Source organism: Hippocampus zosterae, chromosome 10, assembly GCF_025434085.1.
Source record: "Hippocampus zosterae strain Florida chromosome 10, ASM2543408v3, whole genome shotgun sequence".
NCBI lineage: Eukaryota > Metazoa > Chordata > Actinopteri > Syngnathiformes > Syngnathidae > Hippocampus > Hippocampus zosterae.
The window spans coordinates 8,691,672-8,710,898 of NC_067460.1; the positions used below are offsets into that span (position 1 = coordinate 8,691,672).

The window sequence follows — 19,227 nt, forward strand, 5'->3', positions numbered from 1 at the left end:
TGGCATCTTGTTGCCAAGAAACAATGTTGAAGTGAATTTAAGAGTTTCGCTTTGGCTGCCGTGTGATACACCTTTGCAATTATAAATCTTTTTAGACTATTTATTACTTGCAGACTTTCGCTAATTTGCCTGAGGGCTTGGCTGTGTTCAACTGAAAAAGGCCAGATTTCACACTGAGGACAAAGTCATCATTATTGCAGAAGTTATACTTTTTTGTGTCATTTTCATTTGGCAGTGTGCCGTGAGATTTTTGTAGTATAAAATGTGTAGTGTTGAAAAACATCGGGCTACTGAAACTGCATTGCCCTAATGAATGGAAATAATATGTCGTGACAATTAAAAAAGCCAAAATTATGAGATGGGAACAGCCACGTGTCACTTGTACATGAGTCGGGGAGTATCTGTTAAAAAAACTAAACTAAACAAAACGAAAAAAACAGTGTACACTTCACCCACCCTCATCCTTGGGTTAAGTCTCAGGTCACCAACTGGACGTCGGCACAATCCACAATGAAAGGCTCCGTGAAAGCTGGTCTGAGTGCGATGCGCCCCCCCCCCCCCACACACACACACACACACACACTCCTCTCCCTAGTCCAAGAAGGCCCCCCGGGTTAGAAAGAGAAAGAGCGGAATGCTGTGGGGGGCTTGGGAGGGTCACGTCGAAGCCCACGTAAAGGGGACCCCACATCGCTTCCCACCCGAGCCTGGTCTCATCGGACCGCCTTGTGCTTTCCCCCACAGCAGCCACACCGTTCGCCGCAACGCAAGCAGGCGCGCAAAGGCAGGTAGCAGCACATGCAGGGCACGAAGAGCGACAGGGCCACGAGAGCCAGCCAGCGGGCACAACACAGCGGGTGCGGGTGACCTCCCATGGAGTCGTCGCACGAACATGGCTCCCAGAACTCGCCCTCGGAGTCCGACATGCAGTGGTAGAGTAGGCTCTCGGCGCACCACACGCAGGTCCACTGGCGCAGGCAGTGCAGGGCTGGGTCTGGGGCATCCCTGCAACGGCCCCGGCCGTTCTCCGAGGCGCTGAACACAGAACGGCAGTACACGCAGCGGGATGAGCATGACGACGACGCCTGCGGGCACGGGCTATCGTCATCGGGAGAGATGGCGCCCGGGTCCCCGCAGGCCCCGCCGCCGCCGCCCCGTTTACGAGTCCGTGAGCGGGGCGTGGCCAGGGAGGTGTGAATGCAGCAGGGTGAGGGAGAGCCTTTGCCGGGCTCCTGGGGGGAGCCGGCCCCTGAGGACACGCCGGACACAGCGTTAGGGATGGACATGCCGGTGGGCGAGGACGAGGATAGCCGCTGGGCCGCCTTACTGTCCAGACTCACTGTGACCTCGCAGCCCCCCGTGCCCATCCCGGACATCTCCTTCTCAAAGCGAACCACGCACAGCTCGGACTTGTCCTGCAGGCTCCCCCCGCTACCTACAACAACGCCTCCGGTCAGCCCCCCAACCATAGTCCTGGTGGCCCCCGCTCGTCGATAGTCTTCATATCCTCTGGACCCCCACAGATCCTTGCAAGGATCCACACTGTGCAGGTCCTCCTCCTCCAGCAGGGAAATGGTGGGCGACAGAGGGGACAGTGGCGACGAGGCCGGTGGGCCCGTGGGAGGAGACGGTGGGGCTGGAGGCGGAGGCGGGGCCAATGGAGGATTCAAGGCGCCAGTCATTTGCGAGAGCTGGTGTTGTCCCGGCCTGGCGTGGATCTGCAGAGAAGGTGTAGAGTTGCAGAGTCAGGAAGAGAACAGTCCACTGCTGTTTCACTTGAATAGAGGTCACTTTCATTTTCATTTCACTTCCTGCGCGACCGCGACAAACGCAGCACTTTCAGGTGTAGAGTTACCTCACTTAGACCTAATGGCCTTCGCATGCCCACTACCTCCCAAGCTTTACAGATCAGGTCAGTCCTTACTGTTCCGATTTTTACACTCTTTTTTTGAGCACCGTTGGCTGCCTCGACCAGGGCTCTACCGAACCTTTGGATCCCGTGAGAAATTCCAAGGACCCTCTTAAATCCTTACGCCAGTTGAACATATCTAGCCCCCTAGTCCTGGCCCATTAAATCGGAATGAATGTTGAATTCAAGATTTACTCATTCTTGCATCCTGATTTCCGCCGGCCTAGACCCCCACCCCCATCCCCTGCCCTCCCCCGTAAACCCATCAGATCAGCATTCACACTTCCGAATGGAGCTTAACTGAGTTGGACCACTTGGTGGAAACATTTGAGAACCCAACACTCAAAGCTCTCTGTACTACCTGGGCAGGTGTCTGTGTGGTAACGCTGGATGTAAAAGCGAACTCCTCTGTCCGCACGAAGCAGGTGGAGGATGACTCGCTGGTCACAATGGTGATGGGTTTGGGTAACATTTCCTTCCTGCTGTTGGATGACGACTCGCTGCCTGTATGGGACTGGCAGAGGTTGCACATCATCCAGTGATTCAACACTCTTCAAAATTTGGGGGGTGAGGAGTGGGGCGTGGGAGGTCCTTTAGCCTGTCACTGGTACCATGAAATGTTTTCCCTTTGAATTTTGGGGGGACATGTACATATACCGGCTACAGTTACCTTGGAGTCTACAAGTGAACCATAAAATAGAAAGAACTTTAGTGCACCGTTATTTCATTGGAGAGAGACAATATGCTGTCCCTTGGTTGCTTCTTTTGTACCTTTGACATTTACAGTTCGGCAACATACCTGGAACTTTTTTGGATGAGGAAAACATACAAACTGTTACATCCGAGCCCAACACTTAGACCAAATGGCACCTAGCGTAGTTTTACCAAGGTTAGTGTCTTGTCCACCGGGTGTTACTCTCAAGAGGTTTTATTCACTTTACATGAACAGTTCAAGAGCCTGTACCATTTTTGATCCTGTAAAAAAATACAAACAGCGGAAACCCACGGGAGTACAGGAGCATAGCCATAGGCTCTACCTTAAAATGGCCACCTTGATTTCATGGACTCAGGGTCTAATTCTCTCAATGACTGACTTCCTTAAAATGCTCTACTGTAGACTTTTACATTTTGGAAACAACTGGGCCCTTTTGGACGTGGAAGAGGTACAAACCTTGGAGATCTACTTAGATCTTTTGTCTAGCTGCACCAGACCTAAGCTGTCTTGTCTCTGGAGTGGTGCTTCAAAGTTTCTACTATCATGTCGCCTTGACTTGACATGACAGTTTTGGAAATTACCGGTGCCTTTATGGACCTGGAAATGGTCCAAAATCCAAGACCAGTAAGGGACAGGAACATAATAAATTGGATAGAGTTATGCTTCTTGCATACCAGGTCGGGATCCAATCCTGTACCAGATTGAACTTCAAACATTCTCCTTTTACCCCCTTAACTTATACAGTTTGGGAACCTACCTGTGCCTTTTTAAACCAGGTACTAAACACTGCATGGTTAAGATCCAGGCGTATTGTGTTTTGTACCTAGGATTGTAGATTTTGATGTTTGACTATTTCCCCTCGGTTGTACAAAACATACCTGTACACTTTTGGACCTGGAAAAGGTCCGAAAAGTTAACTTGGAGTCCAATACTGTTACATCATTCATTCATTCATTTTCCGAAGCGCTTGATCCTCACTTGGGTTGCGGGGGGTGCTGGAGCCTATCTCAACTGTCTCCGGGCAGTCGGCCGGGGACACCCTGAACCGGTTGCCAGCCAATCGCAGACTGTTACATCAGCATAGACCATACCTTAAAATGACTCGAATTGAATTGGGGTCCAGTCCTGTCCCTGGTTTCCTCCCTTTGAGGGTTATCATTTCGCACTGTTTGGGAAGACACCTGTTTTCACTTATGAAGTCGGAATCTGTACGTAACATTATAACAGGATTCCACGTAGATACATTAGCATAGACGGTACCTTAAAATTGCTTTGGTGAAGCGCCATTTAACAGGATACAAAACTGTCCTTGGTTTTTACCTTCAGAGGTTCTACTTTTGCACTCTTGTAAAATTGATGATATCCCTCTACGAGCATGCATCACCATAGACTGTACCTTACTGTGGACTTGATGGCCACTCATAGTTTGTCGGGTCCAGACCTGTCTTAGGGTTGCTACCTCCATCTGTTCTACTTTTGCACAGTTTTTGTAGTTCCACTCTCCCAAACAAACAGTTTGTTGGGGTGGTACCATCAAAATTCTTCTGCCTGTGTACCCTTGACTTTTGGCACTTTGGGAACATACCTGGACGCCAAAATGGATTACGTGTGTGCCCATTTCATGGGGTCCTCGCTAAACTTACCCCCAAGCACTCTACTTTTCTACCCTTTTAGGAACATACACAATTACCATATAGGCAGACTGGGAGCTATGGTGTACAAAGGACCTAAAGGACACAAATTGATTTCTCTTTGGAACTGGAGCCAAAAACCATTTGGATACTTACAGCTTGCCCATCGTCCTCGGTGTCCGCCTCCTCTGGCGTGGATGACGAAGGCGAGTCCGAGCCTGAAATTTATCAGAGGAGAGATGTTTCAACCCCCACCCTCCCTTGCTGCGAATTGTATTCTTTTGCTATTTATTTATTTTTTAAATACTGGGGACTACACTCTGGCTTGGCGGGGTGCACGCCCACCTCGGTCTAGCTTGTCGATGACTGCCTGCAAACCCTTCTCGAAGGAGATGGCATCTGCAGGACTCTGGAAGGTCAGGCCGAACTTGCGCTCGTCCACCCGCCAGTGATGAAAGATGGGATTCACCTTGTTGTAGACCATGCCCTTTTGCACAGCACACTCCAGCACCGGCTAAACACACACCGTCAAAACATGTCTGTGTGTAGATTCTCATTCATCCACATCAGTGTCAAAAGTTGAATGGAGGCCAGAGAACTGGAAATACTCGCAAGGAACCCTCGTGGGCCAAAACTCTCACCCGCCGCATTGAAATAACCGCCAACCTGCCTCCTGATTTAACTCACTAGGCCACGCCCCTTTAAGGCACGCATCCAACACACACATACTACGGTATGTATGGTAGTTATATTTTTTTTTAACCAGTTTATTTCTTGATATTCTCTGATGTTTTGGGACAATACAATGCTATTTTTCTGATGCAACAAGAAGAATTGTGCTTTTTGAGGGGCTGGAACGGATTGATGACATTTCTATGGGAAAATGTGTGAAGCTCACGGAATGAATTACTGTAAACCCGTTTCCTCCATTGAAACCTCTTTCCAAAAAGATATTACAACCCCACCCCGAATAACTCAATCATCATTTGTGCTCACCGCTCGGTCCCGCAGCCTCTCCCCGCGGATGACGTACTCTCTCTGCTTGTGGCTTCGCCCCTTGCATATGACCACGTGACTGAGGCCGCCCCCGCCAAGCGGCACCCAGCCGCCGCTAGAGTCGTCACGTGTCATCACCACGGCACGAACACGTACGCTGGAGGAGGCAGGACAAGACAATGTGAGAGTGCGACCATGGCCTTGGGAATGAAACGAGTCAGCGAGTATGTTGATTTAAAAACAAAACACACAAGGAGTTTTTCTGCCTTGTTTAACCATTTACAGCATTTGCTGTGCAATGTCAGGAAGACAAGACAAGTAAGCCCAAAGACGATGATCATGCGATGAATGACGGTAACCAACGTGCAGCAAAGACCAACTTCAAAATAAAAGCATAAGACCTCGTACATGAATGTCAATCAATGTCTGAGCAGACTTTTTTTTAAGTTGCCTTTGGAGCACGTGGTTGCTGCTTGCCTTTTCGGCTAGCCTGAGCCCATTCAGTATTTACTGACAACCCATGCTGTTTCTACCATTATCCAACACAAAATCATCCCAGAATCATGCTCAATCGCTAATTAAGGATGCTAAAAAATGCTAATTAGTTACACTGTCATTGTATGATATGCCGACTATTGTCGGCGGGAGTGGCTCGTAGCAAGGAGCCAGTGCCCAGTTTAGCCTGGCAACAGCCGCTGCATTAAAAGACGAAAATGAACATTCCATGCTAACAGCCTGAAGGTTGCAGCTCCACCAATCCATTTTTAACAAACCACCAGGCTGAACCAAAATCTGCTGTTTTAGCTGGCAAAAGCGGTTCTGATGTCGCTGCGCCCCAGAGTCACAAAAATCTCACGTACACATGTTTCTAGACTACAAAATACAGTAGTTTGCACTTCACAATTTTAAATTTCAGGTAAAAGATTGCTGATTATCTAAAAAACAAACCAAACGGTCATTCATGATTCTGTGAAAAATTCTCTTGTGAATTCATAATTAACCTTTTATGGAGCAAAATTATATTTAATTAGATTACTTGATTTTTCGATAGAATTTTCAGTAGGACACTAAATATTCAATAGCTGCAGCCCAACATGGCTGTTTTCGGAATCACTTCCTACCTACCCACTATATTACCTGTCGCGCCCTATAATGTAATATCGTGAGTCTGCCATTTTTATTGCCGTTTGTAGAGGTCGTTAGTGGCAGGGTGCATAAGTACTTGCACTCTGTAATTCTTTATGAATTACAGAAGTACTGATTTAACTTCTGCACTTAAGTAAAAGTAAAAACGCTCATTCTCTGAAATGTATTGAACTACTGCGCCAAAATCAAAATGTCCGCCATTCCCACGAAGTAACCATCTTATTTTGACTTGGTAATGAGTTTAAAGTATGAATATCTGTTTGCAAAAGTAAAAAGTCAGAACAGTCAAGTACAACCATCCAGCCATCCATTTTCTAATGCGCTTATCCTCACGAGTGTCGCGGGCGTGCTGGAGCCTTCGTGCAGCACCTCTGCACTGTGAGGCGGACATGCTAACCAGTTGGCCAGCGGACCGCTCAGTAAAGTACAGATTGCTGAAAATTCTACTTTGGTACAGTAACTATTTGGACTTTGTTGTACGCGTAAGCTGTTGTCCTTCTCTTGGTCACCTCTGGCAGTATGAGACAGACAAATGTATTTGATTGTGTGGACTGTCCATTGAGATGGCTCAACTCCTGTAGCTTTTCAATACGTCGCCAATATTACCGTATTGGCCCGAATATCCCGGGTCGGGGAGGAGATCTTACCCCAAGTGGAGGAGTTCAAGTATCTTGGGGTCTTGTTCACGAGTGGGGGTAGGAGGGAGCGGAAGATCGACAGGCGGATCGGTGCAGCGTCTGCTGTGATGCGGACGTTGTATCGGTCTGTCGTGGTGAAGAAGGAGCTGAGCCAAAGGGCGAAGCTCTCAATTTACCGGTCGATCTACGTCCCAACCCTCACCTATGGTCACGAGCTATGGGTCGTGACCGAAAGAACGAGATCCCGGATACAAGCGGCCGAAATGAGTTTTCTCCGCAGGGTGTCCGGGCTCTCCCTTAGAGATAAGGTGAGAAGCTCAGTCATCCGGGAGGGGCTCAGAGTCGAGCCACTTCTCCTCCACATCGAGAGGAGCCAGATGAGGTGGCTTGGGCATCTGATTCGGATGCTTCCTGAGCGCCTCCCCGGTGAGGTGTTCCGGTCATGTCCCACCGGGAGGAGACCCCGAGGAAGACCCAGGACACGCTGGAGAGACTATGTCACCCAGCTTGCCTGGGAACGACTCGGGATCCCCGGGGAGAGCTGGAAGAAGTAGCTAGGGAGAGGGAAGTCTGGGCTTCCCTGCTAAAGCTGTTGCCCCCGCGACCCGGCCCCGGATAAGCGGTAGATGATGGATGGATGGATGGATGGATGGCCCGAATATAAGCCAATACTTTTTTTTGCATTGAAATAAAACTGAAAAAGTGGGGGTCGTCTTATATTCTGGGTCAAGACATTTACAACGCTAGATGGCGCCAGATATTGTAGCGAATGCTGAACTTGAATCCCCAGGCCAAAGCGAACCCCTGTCACGAAGAAGAAAAATAAAAAATAGCAGTAAGAAAGAAAAGAAGAAAATAATAGAAGAGATATCAGAAAATGGAGAAACGTAGCGACAATCTGGAAAAAAGTGGGTCGAAGATTGGCCAGATTAACTGGCAGCTGAGAAGTTATGATGTAATTTACATTTCAAAAACTAGAAGCCATTCATTTGCGAATGTGATTCCACTTTAGTTTACATATTTAAATGTTCAGATATTAAGATTCGAATGAGGCAAAATAAAATGCTTTTTCTCTCAAATATATTGTTATAATCATTTGTTTCAGATGTACTGTAATTTAATTTCTATATAAAAATTAATTTGGTGTTCAAAAAGTCATTTTTCAAACTTGAGTCTTGAAAAAGAGGGGGTTGTCTTATAGTCAGGGCAGTCTTATATTCGGGCCAATATGGTAGTTTTTCTTTGCAGAGGATAAAAAATATGTGATTGAGTGCTACTATGTTACTTGTCTGCATGTGTTGCCACACCATTTGTGTTCACGTTTGTTGAAACGTTTGGAACTAGTTTTGTAAGATGCCAGTGTATTTCGTCTGCCTGTGGCTGTTTTCATTCTTCAATTAGAAATGCTGACTTCGCAACGAGCATCAGTTTATCAAAAAAAAGGCTTCAAGCTGTTTAATGTCCCTCCCACTTGAAGTTACTGTCAAACTGAACATTTAACAAAGACAATTACACCTTGCATATTTAAAACAACCACAAAGCTTTGCCTTTTCCCCCTAAAAGCCGTTTAGCTTAATGCGAGCAAACAATGCAAACTCCAAAGACGAGTGAACAAATGGCATCAGTGTTGTGCCATATTATAATCCTTTAATTAACAAATATTTGGCCATAACCAGTGGAGCAACACAGACAATTTAACACAACTCCTAGGAGTATCTTCTTTATCCTCTGTGAAGAATGACTAATACAGTTTAACGACGAGTTCTCACTAGCCAATGAATATCTATATGGGGACACCAAAAGGAGCACCACAATGTTTCTCTAGATTCGATTCATGTCGTTCATGTTATAATAAAGTACAATATTATAGAGCGACAATGTTCTTATTCAAAAATGGCATTTGGAAAAATGTCTTTTTTTTTTTTGGTAGGCTGGTGCATTTATGGCATTTCCATTTATTTCAATCGCTACGCCATATCCATCCATCCATCCATCTTCTACCGCTTATCCGGGGCCGGGTCGCGGGGGCAACAGCTTTAGCAGGGAAGCCCAGACTTCCCTCTCCCTAGCTACTTCTTCCAGCTCTCCCCGGGGGATCCCGAGGCGTTCCCAGGCCAGCTGGGTGACATAGTCTCTCCAGCGTGTCCTGGGTCTTCCTCGGGGTCTCCTCCCGGTGGGACATGCCCGGAACACCTCACCAGGGAGGCGTTCAGGAGGCATCCGAATCAGATGCCCAAGCCACCTCATCTGGCTCCTCTCGATGTGGAGGAGAAGCGGCTCGACTCGGAGCCCCTCCCGGATGACCGAGCTTCTCACCTTATCTCTAAGGGAGAGCCCGGACACCCTCCAGAGAAAACTCATTTCGGCCGCTTGTATCCGGGATCTCGTTCTTTTGGTCACGACCCATAGCTCGTGACCATAGGTGAGGGTTGGGACGTAGATCGACCGGTAAATTGAGAGCTTCCGACTTACTGCCGGCAATGCGAACCAAACTCTGACATCGGTGGTATAGTGACCGAACAGCCCGTATCAGGGGGTTTGGTACCCCATACCCACGAAGCACCCCCCACAGAACTCCCCGAGGGACACGGTCAAACGCCTTCTCCAAGTCCACAAAACACATGTAGACTGGTTGGGCGAATTCCCACATACCCTCGAGAACCCTGCTAAGGGTGTAGAGCTGGTCCACTGTTCCACGGCCGGGACGAAAACCACACTGCTCCTCCTCAATCTGAGGCTCGACTTCCTGACGGACCCTCCTCTCCAGCACCCTTGAATAGACCTTACCAGGGAGGCTGAGGAGTGTGATCCCTCTGTAGTTGGAACACATCCTCCGGTCCCCCTTTTTAAAAAGAGGGCCTACCACCCCGGTCTGCCAATCCAGAGGCACTCTCCCCGTTGACCACGCGATGTTGCAGAGGCGTGTCAACCAGGACAGCCCCACAACATCCCCACAACAGTGCTACGCCATAGTGACCACAAAAAAAATGGGTGAACTCTGTGGTCCACTATCACATTGTTAAAAATAATAATAATAAAAATAAAAATGTAAAGTGAACTCAAGATTTCGGTAACATTTTAAGTTGAAGAATTCGATTAAATGTTTTAAACTTTGTTGATAAGAAATTGTCTTTGTTTTGTCTTGTTTTGCATTTCACAAAAAAGAAATGGGTTTCCATAAGGTTGTCCAATATATATATAATGTATGAATAAAACACCTTGCTTACTTTTTTGGCCTGAACTATACATTGTTGCCATTCATGTCAGTAATTTATGTTTTAGTTTTCCAACTTAAATTACTGTTTCAGTTTTTACAGTGCATACGGTTGCATACAATTAATCGTGTTCAAGTTGACATTGCAATGTAGTAGAATGCAAATTTCAAATCCTGAATGCTACAATAAGGCTGCTATCCAAAATAACATCCATCCATTTTCCGATCCGCTTATCCTCACAAGGGTCGCGGGGGGTGCCGAAGCCTATCCCAGCTACCTTTGGGCATGAGGTGGGGGACACTCTGAACTGGTTGCCAGCCAATCGCAGGGCACACAGAGACAAACAACGATCCATGCTCACACTCACACCTTGGGACAATTTCGAGTATTCAATCAGCCTGCCATGCATGTTTTTGGAATGTGGGAGGAAACTGGAGCACCCGGAAAAAACCCACGCAGGCCCAGGGAGAACATGCAAACTCCACGCAGGGAGGCCGCAGCTAGAACTGTGAGGTTGACGCACTAACCACTGGGCCGCCCATCCAGAAATATTTCTGTCTAATAGTTGTGATTTTGTTTCTTGTCAATTTATATTACAGATGTGTTTGCTGTTTGTGTTTTCTAAAAAATATATATGGGAAGAGGACCTTGGGAAAAGGGCGGCCCGGTAGTCCAGTGGTTAGCACGTCGGCTTCACATTATAGAGGTACAGAGGTTCAATTCCAGCTCAGGCCTCCCTGTGTGGAGTTGGCATGTTCTCCCCGGGCTTCCGTGGGTTTTCTCCGGGTGCTCCGGTTTCCTCCCACATTCCAAAAACATGCATGGCAGGCTGATTGAGCACTCTAAATTGTCCCTAGGTGTGAGTGTGGGTGTGGATGGTGGTTCGTCTCTGTGTGCCCTGCGATTGGCTGGCAACCGATTCAGGGTGTCCCCCGCCTACTGCCCGATGACGGCTTGGATAGGCTCCAGCACCCCCCGCGACCCGAGTGAGGATGAAGCGGATCGGAAAATGGATGGATGGACCTTGGGGAAAAAAATCACATGTTAAATCGCAATTCTATAATGAGGGGTGGGGGGCTCGCAATTAGATTATTTTTATTTTTACATTATACATATAACATGCACTGTATCCAAATCTCCATATAGGACGTAATTCGGGGGTATGAATGAATGATTCCGAACACAACCCGCGCATGCGCGTGCATATGTTCAAGTGCAAGGTGATAAAATAGCAACGAAAGGAAGAATTCGTGTTTCCCTAGCTAAAAACATCAATGAACGGTGTGTGCGCACGAACGTTTTTTTTTTGGGGGGGGGGGCGTCAGGAAACATCGCGATAATTCCATCAGACGACGATTTTATTTCTCCCTTCCCTCCCCCCATCCTTTCTCTTTCCTCACTTCCATCCCGCCCTGCTCCTGCCAGCCATTATGACACACATGTTGTTGTTTTTTATGAATGGAGCGAAAAACAAGGCGAGGTTGCTGCTGTTTTTTTTTTTATAAAAAGGAGCGATTAAGGGGGGAGGAGAGATGATGATAGGGAGGATGTGCGGTGGGAGAGGAGGGGGGGAGAGGGAAGAAAGGGGAGGGGAATCACATTTCATTCATAAAGTTTGGCTTTAAAAATCATAATGAAAGGCCGAGACACGTTGATATAAAAAAATCACGACGCCTCTCGCCTTGAATGGCGCGACGATCCCTCCCTCCCCTCCCTCCTCCTCACCTCCTCTCCTGGAAAGACAAACTCGCCATATTTTGCCCCCCCCCCCCCTTTTACCGCCATTCTTCTGGCCTCCATTTCCATCATGTCAAGCTGTCTAGTTCACACAGAACGCCTTGATCGTTATGACTTATTTCTCAATGCCTGCTCGCGCTTCATGGAAGTCTCCTTTCATTCATGTATAGATGACGTGTTAATGGACATGTAGGCGGCTTTTGGAACACCAAATAATAGGGAGAAAGCACCCGCACACATGGACGCACGTTTGTTTGCTTTTTAGTCATGACGATAATATTTTTTTTTTAAATCACACAGCGTGATTCATTCCGGGGGACTTACTCGCCCTCCATGGCTTGCCGTTGCCCGCTCCCCGGAGCCCACCTCGGGCTCTCCTCTCACTGTGCTCAGCCTCCTCGCAGCAAACACACGCCGATGGGGCTCACATCGTCCCCGCATCCGCTCGCTTGCCTCCCCGCAGTCGGCCTCTCCGCCGGGGCCTCCTCGGCGTTGTCTCGGCCGATCAGGACAGGCTGGAGGTTGCAGCAGCCATTTTCCGCTGGCAGCATCCTCCCTCCCTCCCTCGGTCCTTTCCTCCCTCCCTCGGTCCTCTCTCTCTCTCTCTCTCTCTCTCTCTCTCTCTCTCTCTCTCTCTCTCTCTCTCTCTCTCTCTCTCTCTCTCTCTCTCGCTCTCCCGCGCTACCTGCTGCACATCCCGCACTAATCATTGACAGGCTCGTGCACGGGTGGGATGGCAACGCGTGGAGCGGGCCGGTGCGCGCGACAGGATCGATGAGGTAGCAGGACCATGGACAACGCCGGTCAGCCTCACAACAGGATGAAGATGGCAAATTGGACAAAAGTAGCGATATGGTAGGCTGTGAAATCCTTTCTACCCTCGGAGGCGCTTTGCCCTTCCTTGTTTCATTCACTCATACCTGCTCTTGCATCCTTGCCTCGTTCACTGAAACAGACTCTTCTCTATTCCTTCTTGACCTCTTTCCGTCCCTCAGATCTGATTTTTGTATGTGCGTCTTTGCTTTCTTTTCACATTCCTTTTCTTCCGACCTTCTTTCTGCCAGACCTGTTTTTTTGTATTCACGCATCTGTACTTCCTGCCCTGTTTCATGGCACCTTCCTTCAAATCATCTTTTACTTTTCTGCCTTGTTTTCTTTCCTTCATTCCATCAGACACACTCTTTATTTAAGCATATTGTCATCTCTCCTTTTTGTGCAAAAAAACAACTTTACGCCTTCCTTCCCTATTCATGCCTCCGGTCATTGATTCCTTCTTCTCTTCCCACCTTCTTTTCTTCCTGGCTTCTTTTCCTCACTCACTTGAATTCATGCATCCTTATATCCTGCCACTTTTCATCCATCCCTTAGTTCCGTCTCTCATTTTTTAATTCACGCAACCTATTGCTTTTCTTCCCCCATAGCTGCTTTACACTAACAGGGATGGCAATGGCTAGTGATGAAAAAAAGCGGAAAGGGGCGTGGCCTAGACGGGACGACCAATCACAACAAGTAAGACATCATGCACGTCCAATCGCAGGACTGTTTATAATCGGAAGATGGAAAAACTGATCGGGAGAGCTCGTGAAAACTCAACGATAAGGTACCTGACCCCCCCCCCCCTAAAATGTTCTCAACGGATTTAGATGATTCACAAAAATGATCAATTTAACCCTTCTGTTGTCCTCGGGTCAAAATGACCCGTCACTGTGTAAAAAACGCCCCCAAAAAACTCTAAATATTGTTTTAACTTGAAATTTTATGACTTTTCCTAGATTGGCCCCAACTGCAGAAAAATTGAAATGTTTTTTATTCACATTTCCATGGAAGCTGTACAAAAAAGTACAAAGTTGGTCTTCGGGTCAAAATGACCCATGAGGCAAATGGGGTTGAAATCGAGGTCACAAAGTTATTTACACACCATTGAATGTTTCAATGTTTTAGTTGTGTCTTAGATCAATTAGTAGAACACGTGAACAAGACAGTAGCAGACATAAACAAGACAAGATAGGTGGCGTTCTCGTAGATGGCAGAACTTTTTTTTGTGGATTTCAAGGTATTATAAAGGTGCTACAGATGACAGGACTCCGAATTATCTCTGTGCTGATGCCATGAGTGTGCGTTATGACATTGAAGAGGCTCTAGAGCCAATTTTTTTCTGCTGTCCAGCAAGACAACTGATTCAGAACAGGAAGTAGAGGATGTATCAGAAGATCGGGAGGGAAATTCTACCTTCCTTTTTGAACTCCTTTCCTTCGTTGCGTCCTGCCTTCCTCCATAGAGCTGCTCTTTATTCATGGACCCATAGATTCTATTTTCCTTCCTTCAACATAACTTTGTAGGCAGAAAACAACATTCATTCATTCATTCATTCATCTTCCGAACCGCCTGATCCTCACTAGAGTCGCGGAGGGTGCTGGAGCCTATTCCAGCTGTCTCCGGGCAGTAGGCGGGGGACACCCTGAATTGGTTGCCAGCCAGTCACAGGGCACACAGAGACGAACAACCAACCACGCTCACACTCACACCTAGGGACAATTTAGAGTGTTCAATCAGCCTGCCACGCATGTTTTTGGAATGTGGGAGGAAACCGGAGCACCCGGAGAAAACCCACGCAGGCCCGGGGAGAACATGCAAACTCCACACAGGGAGGCCGCAGCTGGAATCGAACCCAGTACCTCTGCACTGTGAAGCTGACGTGCTAACCACTGGACTACCGGGCCGCCCCAGAAAACAACATTTTGCCTCCAATTGACAAAAACATGGTGGGATTTTAGTTGAAAAGACCCATGGCATGGAAAAGTAAAAAAAGAAAAAGAAAACCAAGTTGTTTTTTTTTCTTTTTAATCAAGTTAATTACAATTAGGAGTACTGTTTTGACTTTTGCGAGACGTACGACATCACGTGTAATCGTAGAAAGACAGTAAACTTTGTCAAGTTGGGGTAAAAAAAAAAAAGGCAATAATAATCTGAAAGGAAAGCTTGTGTCCCATATCGCAGGTTGCTTCAGACTATCATCTCCAGCTGCCTGGCGTACTCGATGACCTGCTGGGCCAACTCTGTGGATGGGATGCTGACCTCTTCCGTGCGCTGCTGCTGACTGCTGAACGAGTAGCAAGCGGCCGCGTTCAGGCTCCAGCCGCGCTGAAGGACAACGACAGCACACATTTGGGTAAGTGGCATGCTTTCAAAACAGCCATTGGGTGAGTTTTGTTTTTTTTGCATATATGGAGCATAAATTGCTACAAAAATTATGTCAGGAGCTGGAATCGGGTTGGCTGGTTAGTCTGTGAGCGTTTGGGTGTGACTTGTGGTCAACAGCACCTCCTGGTGAGGGTGGTCATATTGTATTTGCATATAAATAAAAGCACAGGTACCTTCTTAGCGTAGTCGGTCATCTTTTTTGACGACGTGAAGAAAAGCACACGTGTGGCCTCGGTGAACTGAATCTGCTCGTAGGCTTTCTCGATGCATCCAGCAATCTCGTCACTGCGTGAAAAAAATTTTTAAAAGCTTTTTTTTGTCATCATCATCATGTTCGTCATGCAATGGTACCTGAAGAATTTTATTTGTTCCGTAACCAAGCCCACAAGTCAAATCAGCATCTGAAAGTTTTTGTTGCGTTTTCAAATGAGGAGTGTATTGTAAAATATAAATACATAATAAAAACACACAATTTTGAAGAAATGAACTCAAAATGGCTTTAGAAAAAAAAAGATGCAACAGCTTTCGACATGAAAAATTCCTAATATGGGCACTTGTGAGTCGGGTATCTCCGTTTCTTTTCTCCTCGAGAGTGAACTGAAATAGATGAGAATAATCCATTGGCGGCTGGTTCCCAAGGCCTTCCTTACCGAATGGTGTCGAGCAGAATGTCGATGAAAAAGGTGTAGCTCTCTGCCGGGATGTTGCCTTTAGCCAGGAAGACTTTGTTGTAGCTTCCCTCCATTAAATACTGGAAGAGACCACGAGAGACCAACAGCATTTGTACAGGAACCAAGGTTGAGGTTTGGCAAAAAAAATAAAATAAAAAATGTATACAATATATATATACATATATATATATATTTTTTTTAATTCACGATTAATCAAGTGATTAATTTTTAAAAAATACACAATGAATAAAATCACATCAATTTTGGTCCCTTAATGCTTACAAGGAAAAAATCCGATAGTGTTTTAAAATACTTTGTCCTTTAGTATTTGTCTAATAATCCAAGGAGCACAAGAATGCGCGAATCTGTGTGTGCATGAGAGAGAGTTGAATACGCACACATTCACACGATTACAAACATTACGTCTTAATGGGTATATTGGAGGATGAGACGGAGTCAATTCACACAGAATAACCTTTTGTCAGCCATGCAGGCAGTCATCAAAACACCCTAAATTCGGTGGCGACTCACCAAAATGAAGTCTCAGCATGAACACGAATCTTAGCAACATATACTTCCAGACATGGTGTTTCAATGGCCACATGAGCAGATGGAACAATGTTCGGGGGGGGGGGGACAACGAAACAAATCAGAATTTTACCTGCTCTAAGGACACAGGATGCCTAATGTACACATTGGTCTGAATGTCCCGCGCACTCAGCCGTTCCAGCTCTGTGTGGAATTCGGACACGCGGTTCTGCGAGAGCAGGAAGAGCAGGTTGAGTCCCAGAATCTGGTGCATGTAGGCCGCCTCCGGCAACTCCTCCCTGTAAAGCAAAAGCAGAACAATCAATGCTCTTCCACTCGATGGCTGAAGGTCCATTCATACAACAGAAGAGTTTTGCGTTCAACTAGACAGGCTCAAATTTCACAATTTGTGAGTAAATATGGCTCAAAAAGTATGTAAAATACTGCTTTAAGGATTTTTAAAAAATATTAAGAGACAAATCCTACTTGTAGTCAAAGTAGTAGCACTTGAGCTGAGCCATGTATCTCTCAAAGGAGGGGATGTCTTTTTTCAAGATACTCCATAGGGCTCCAATTTCAAGGACATCGCCTGGAGAGAGCGAGAGAGAGACGAAAAAAATGACAGGTTCATCATAGATCTGAATTTATATTGATTACTGACATAGAAAATACTCACGCGCTAAAATAAGTTGCTGCTTGGTGAACGTGGAGCCACTTGTGGGTAAAAAGTTCAGCTCCAGTAATGACACCTATGAGGCGGTGAACGGTATTATAAATAGACGGTACATTATAAATAGGAAGACATTCATCATATTTCCTGAAATATACAGTACATCGGGGCAAAAAAAGTATTTCGTCAGCCACCAGGTGTGCAAGTTCTCATTTTCATCGTAGGTATACCACAACTATGAGAGGTAAAATGGGGGGCAGGAGGGGAAATCCAGAAAATCACATTGTCTGATTTTTAAAGAAGTTGTTTGCAAATGATGGCATAAAATAAATATTTGGTCAGAAAAAAATTCTATGGGGTTTAGATCTGGAGACCGTCGAGGCCACTCAAGTACCATTACATGCTTCTTACTAAGCCACCCCTTCGTTACCCGGATGGTGTGTTTGGCATCATTGTCATGCTGAAAGACACAGCCAAATCTCTCTATACATGGCCCCATTTTCATTCTTTCTTTCTTTCACATGGATCAGTCGTCCTGGTCTCTTTGCAGAAAAACAGCCCCAAAGCATGATCTTTCCACCATGCTTAATAGTAGGGATGGCGTTTTTTGGATGCAACTCAGTATTCTTTCTCCCCCAAACACGTCAAGTGGAGATGTTACCAAAAATAAATATTTTTTTGCTTCATCTGACCATATGCTATCCTCCCAATCCGCTTCTGAATCATCCAAATGCTTTCTAGCAAATTTCAAACGGGCTTGGGCATGCAGTGGTTTAAGCAGGGTGACACTGCAGGATTTGAGTCCTTGGTTGCGCAGTATGTTACTGATGGTGGCTTTTGTAACTTTGGTCCCAGCTTTCTGCAGGTCATTTACTCGGTCCCTCGGTGTGGTTCTGGCATTTTTGGTCACAGTTCTTGTGATCATTTTAACTCCACGGGGTGAGATCTTGCTGGGAGCCCCCGATTTTTTTCCCCTCATTTTATCTCTCATTGTGGAGGTAGACCTCTGATGAAAATTACAGGCCTCTCATCTTTTTATGTGGCACAATTGGTAGTACGATATACTTTTTAGCCCCACTGTAATTATTACAGCCATAGGAGTATAATTCGTTTAAAGTGGTAAGTATATAATTAACCGTGATATACAAACGTATGTGAAACATTTTAAGATATGTCACGATCACAACATATTGGAAAGTAGAGACAAATAATTAATAAATAGATCGATACAAGAAACTGAGAGTGACAAAATGGCATCAGTGTGATTATTTTTGAATGATAGTTGCGATGTCAACGACATAATAAACAAAGTGAAAACATTTGAGCGCTCGCTACAACACTTTTGGTGCGTTTGTGCATATTTTCCTTGTTTTAATTACAACGTCAAGCTTCAACATGTACCACATAAACTCAGCGTTTTCGGAAATTAGCAAATTTAGCCCCTGATACCTAACGTAGCTAGCGAAATGGTAGCCGTAAAAAAGAAAACATGCGATAGAGGTTCAACTCCAACACTTCAACAATAACAGTCCTAACATAAGTCTGTACCTTGAGCTTCGTGAGTAGTTCGCCACATTTACTGAGATTGGGGCTTTTCTTGTTCCACTCAGCTTTCAGCATCTCGTACAGCCCCGCTGTCTCCCTCAACGCCATGGTGATTCTGCAAATTACAGCACGACACCGGTCGACGCAATGCGGCAGACGTATGTCGTAAAACCGGAAAGCCCTTCCCAGAGGCAACGAAGGAAAGAAATATCAGATTAGTCTTTGAGACATTGGTCAAATTCTCCGACATATTGTATGTGGAAATGTGACTGCATTCTTCTGGGGAGACCGTGCGTAAGAATAAGAATAAGAATAAGAATAAGAATAAGAATAAGAATAAGAATAAGAATAAGAATAAGAATAAGAATAAGAAAACCTTTATTCGTCTCACAATGGAGAAATTCCCAATTTACAGCAGCAAAGTTATGAAAGGAAGAAATTAGAAGAACAAAAAGTATAGGAGCTGTTGTAAAGGCAGCCACTCTCCCTTGGTCAAGTCTCTTCTAACGTTCCATACTAAAAATTAAATAAAAGTATGTATGTATAATTCCTACTGATATGTTGTATTGATATCACTATTGGACGGGACTATATCAGGGTTGTATTAGAAGTGAAAAAGTTGTGT

At 46.0% G+C, this 19,227-nt stretch overlaps 2 protein-coding genes and 1 long non-coding RNA gene across 4 annotated transcripts; 1 reads left to right on the top strand and 2 right to left on the bottom strand.

Moving 5' to 3' along the window:
- Positions 1–666: 666 nt before the first annotated feature.
- On the bottom strand, positions 667–12,810 carry spred3 (sprouty related EVH1 domain containing 3). Of its 2 annotated transcripts, none has more exons than XM_052078960.1 (7): positions 12,673–12,810; positions 12,312–12,614; positions 5,252–5,408; positions 4,601–4,769; positions 4,412–4,473; positions 2,271–2,413; positions 667–1,718 (listed from the first exon to the last, which is right to left on the bottom strand). In XM_052078960.1, the coding sequence occupies exons 3-7, from the start codon at positions 5,316–5,318 to the stop codon at positions 714–716; spliced, it is 1,446 nt and encodes a 481-aa protein (XP_051934920.1). In that variant the 5' UTR covers positions 5,319–5,408; positions 12,312–12,614; positions 12,673–12,810; the 3' UTR covers positions 667–713. The 2 variants fall into 2 exon arrangements, with proteins under 2 accessions (XP_051934920.1, XP_051934919.1); XM_052078959.1 differs by having other exon boundaries at positions 2,271–2,423.
- Positions 12,719–13,656, top strand: LOC127609315 (uncharacterized). The gene is made up of 2 exons (XR_007964534.1): positions 12,719–12,842; positions 13,409–13,656. It is a non-coding gene; the product is annotated as an uncharacterized LOC127609315 (long non-coding RNA).
- A 1,156-nt stretch (positions 13,657–14,812) lies between these two features.
- psmd8 (proteasome 26S subunit, non-ATPase 8) lies at positions 14,813–18,762 on the bottom strand. Its single transcript, XM_052079089.1, has 7 exons — positions 18,606–18,762; positions 17,064–17,136; positions 16,874–16,976; positions 16,521–16,686; positions 15,839–15,939; positions 15,362–15,473; positions 14,813–15,128 (listed from the first exon to the last, which is right to left on the bottom strand). The coding sequence occupies exons 1-7, from the start codon at positions 18,708–18,710 to the stop codon at positions 14,991–14,993; spliced, it is 798 nt and encodes a 265-aa protein (XP_051935049.1). The 5' UTR covers positions 18,711–18,762; the 3' UTR covers positions 14,813–14,990.
- Between the last annotated feature and the right edge of the window lie 465 nt (positions 18,763–19,227).

Excerpts from the sequence above, each read along its gene's own strand:
- spred3 (XM_052078959.1), bottom strand. Across the intron at positions 4,770-5,251 it reads AGAGGCTGCGGGACCGAGCG|CCGGTGCTGGAGTGTGCTGT; the intron begins GTGAGCACAAAT and ends GTGTGTGTTTAG. Across the intron at positions 4,474-4,600 it reads CATCGACAAGCTAGACCGAG|GCTCGGACTCGCCTTCGTCA; the intron begins GTGGGCGTGCAC and ends GATAAATTTCAG.
- psmd8 (XM_052079089.1), bottom strand. The coding sequence starts at position 18,710 with ATGGCGTTGAGGGAGACAGCGGGGCTGTACGAGATGCTGAAAGCTGAG. Across the intron at positions 17,137-18,605 it reads AACTACTCACGAAGCTCAAG|GTGTCATTACTGGAGCTGAA; the intron begins GTACAGACTTAT and ends ACCGCCTCATAG. Across the intron at positions 16,687-16,873 it reads TGCTACTACTTTGACTACAA|GGAGGAGTTGCCGGAGGCGG; the intron begins GTAGGATTTGTC and ends TTTGCTTTACAG.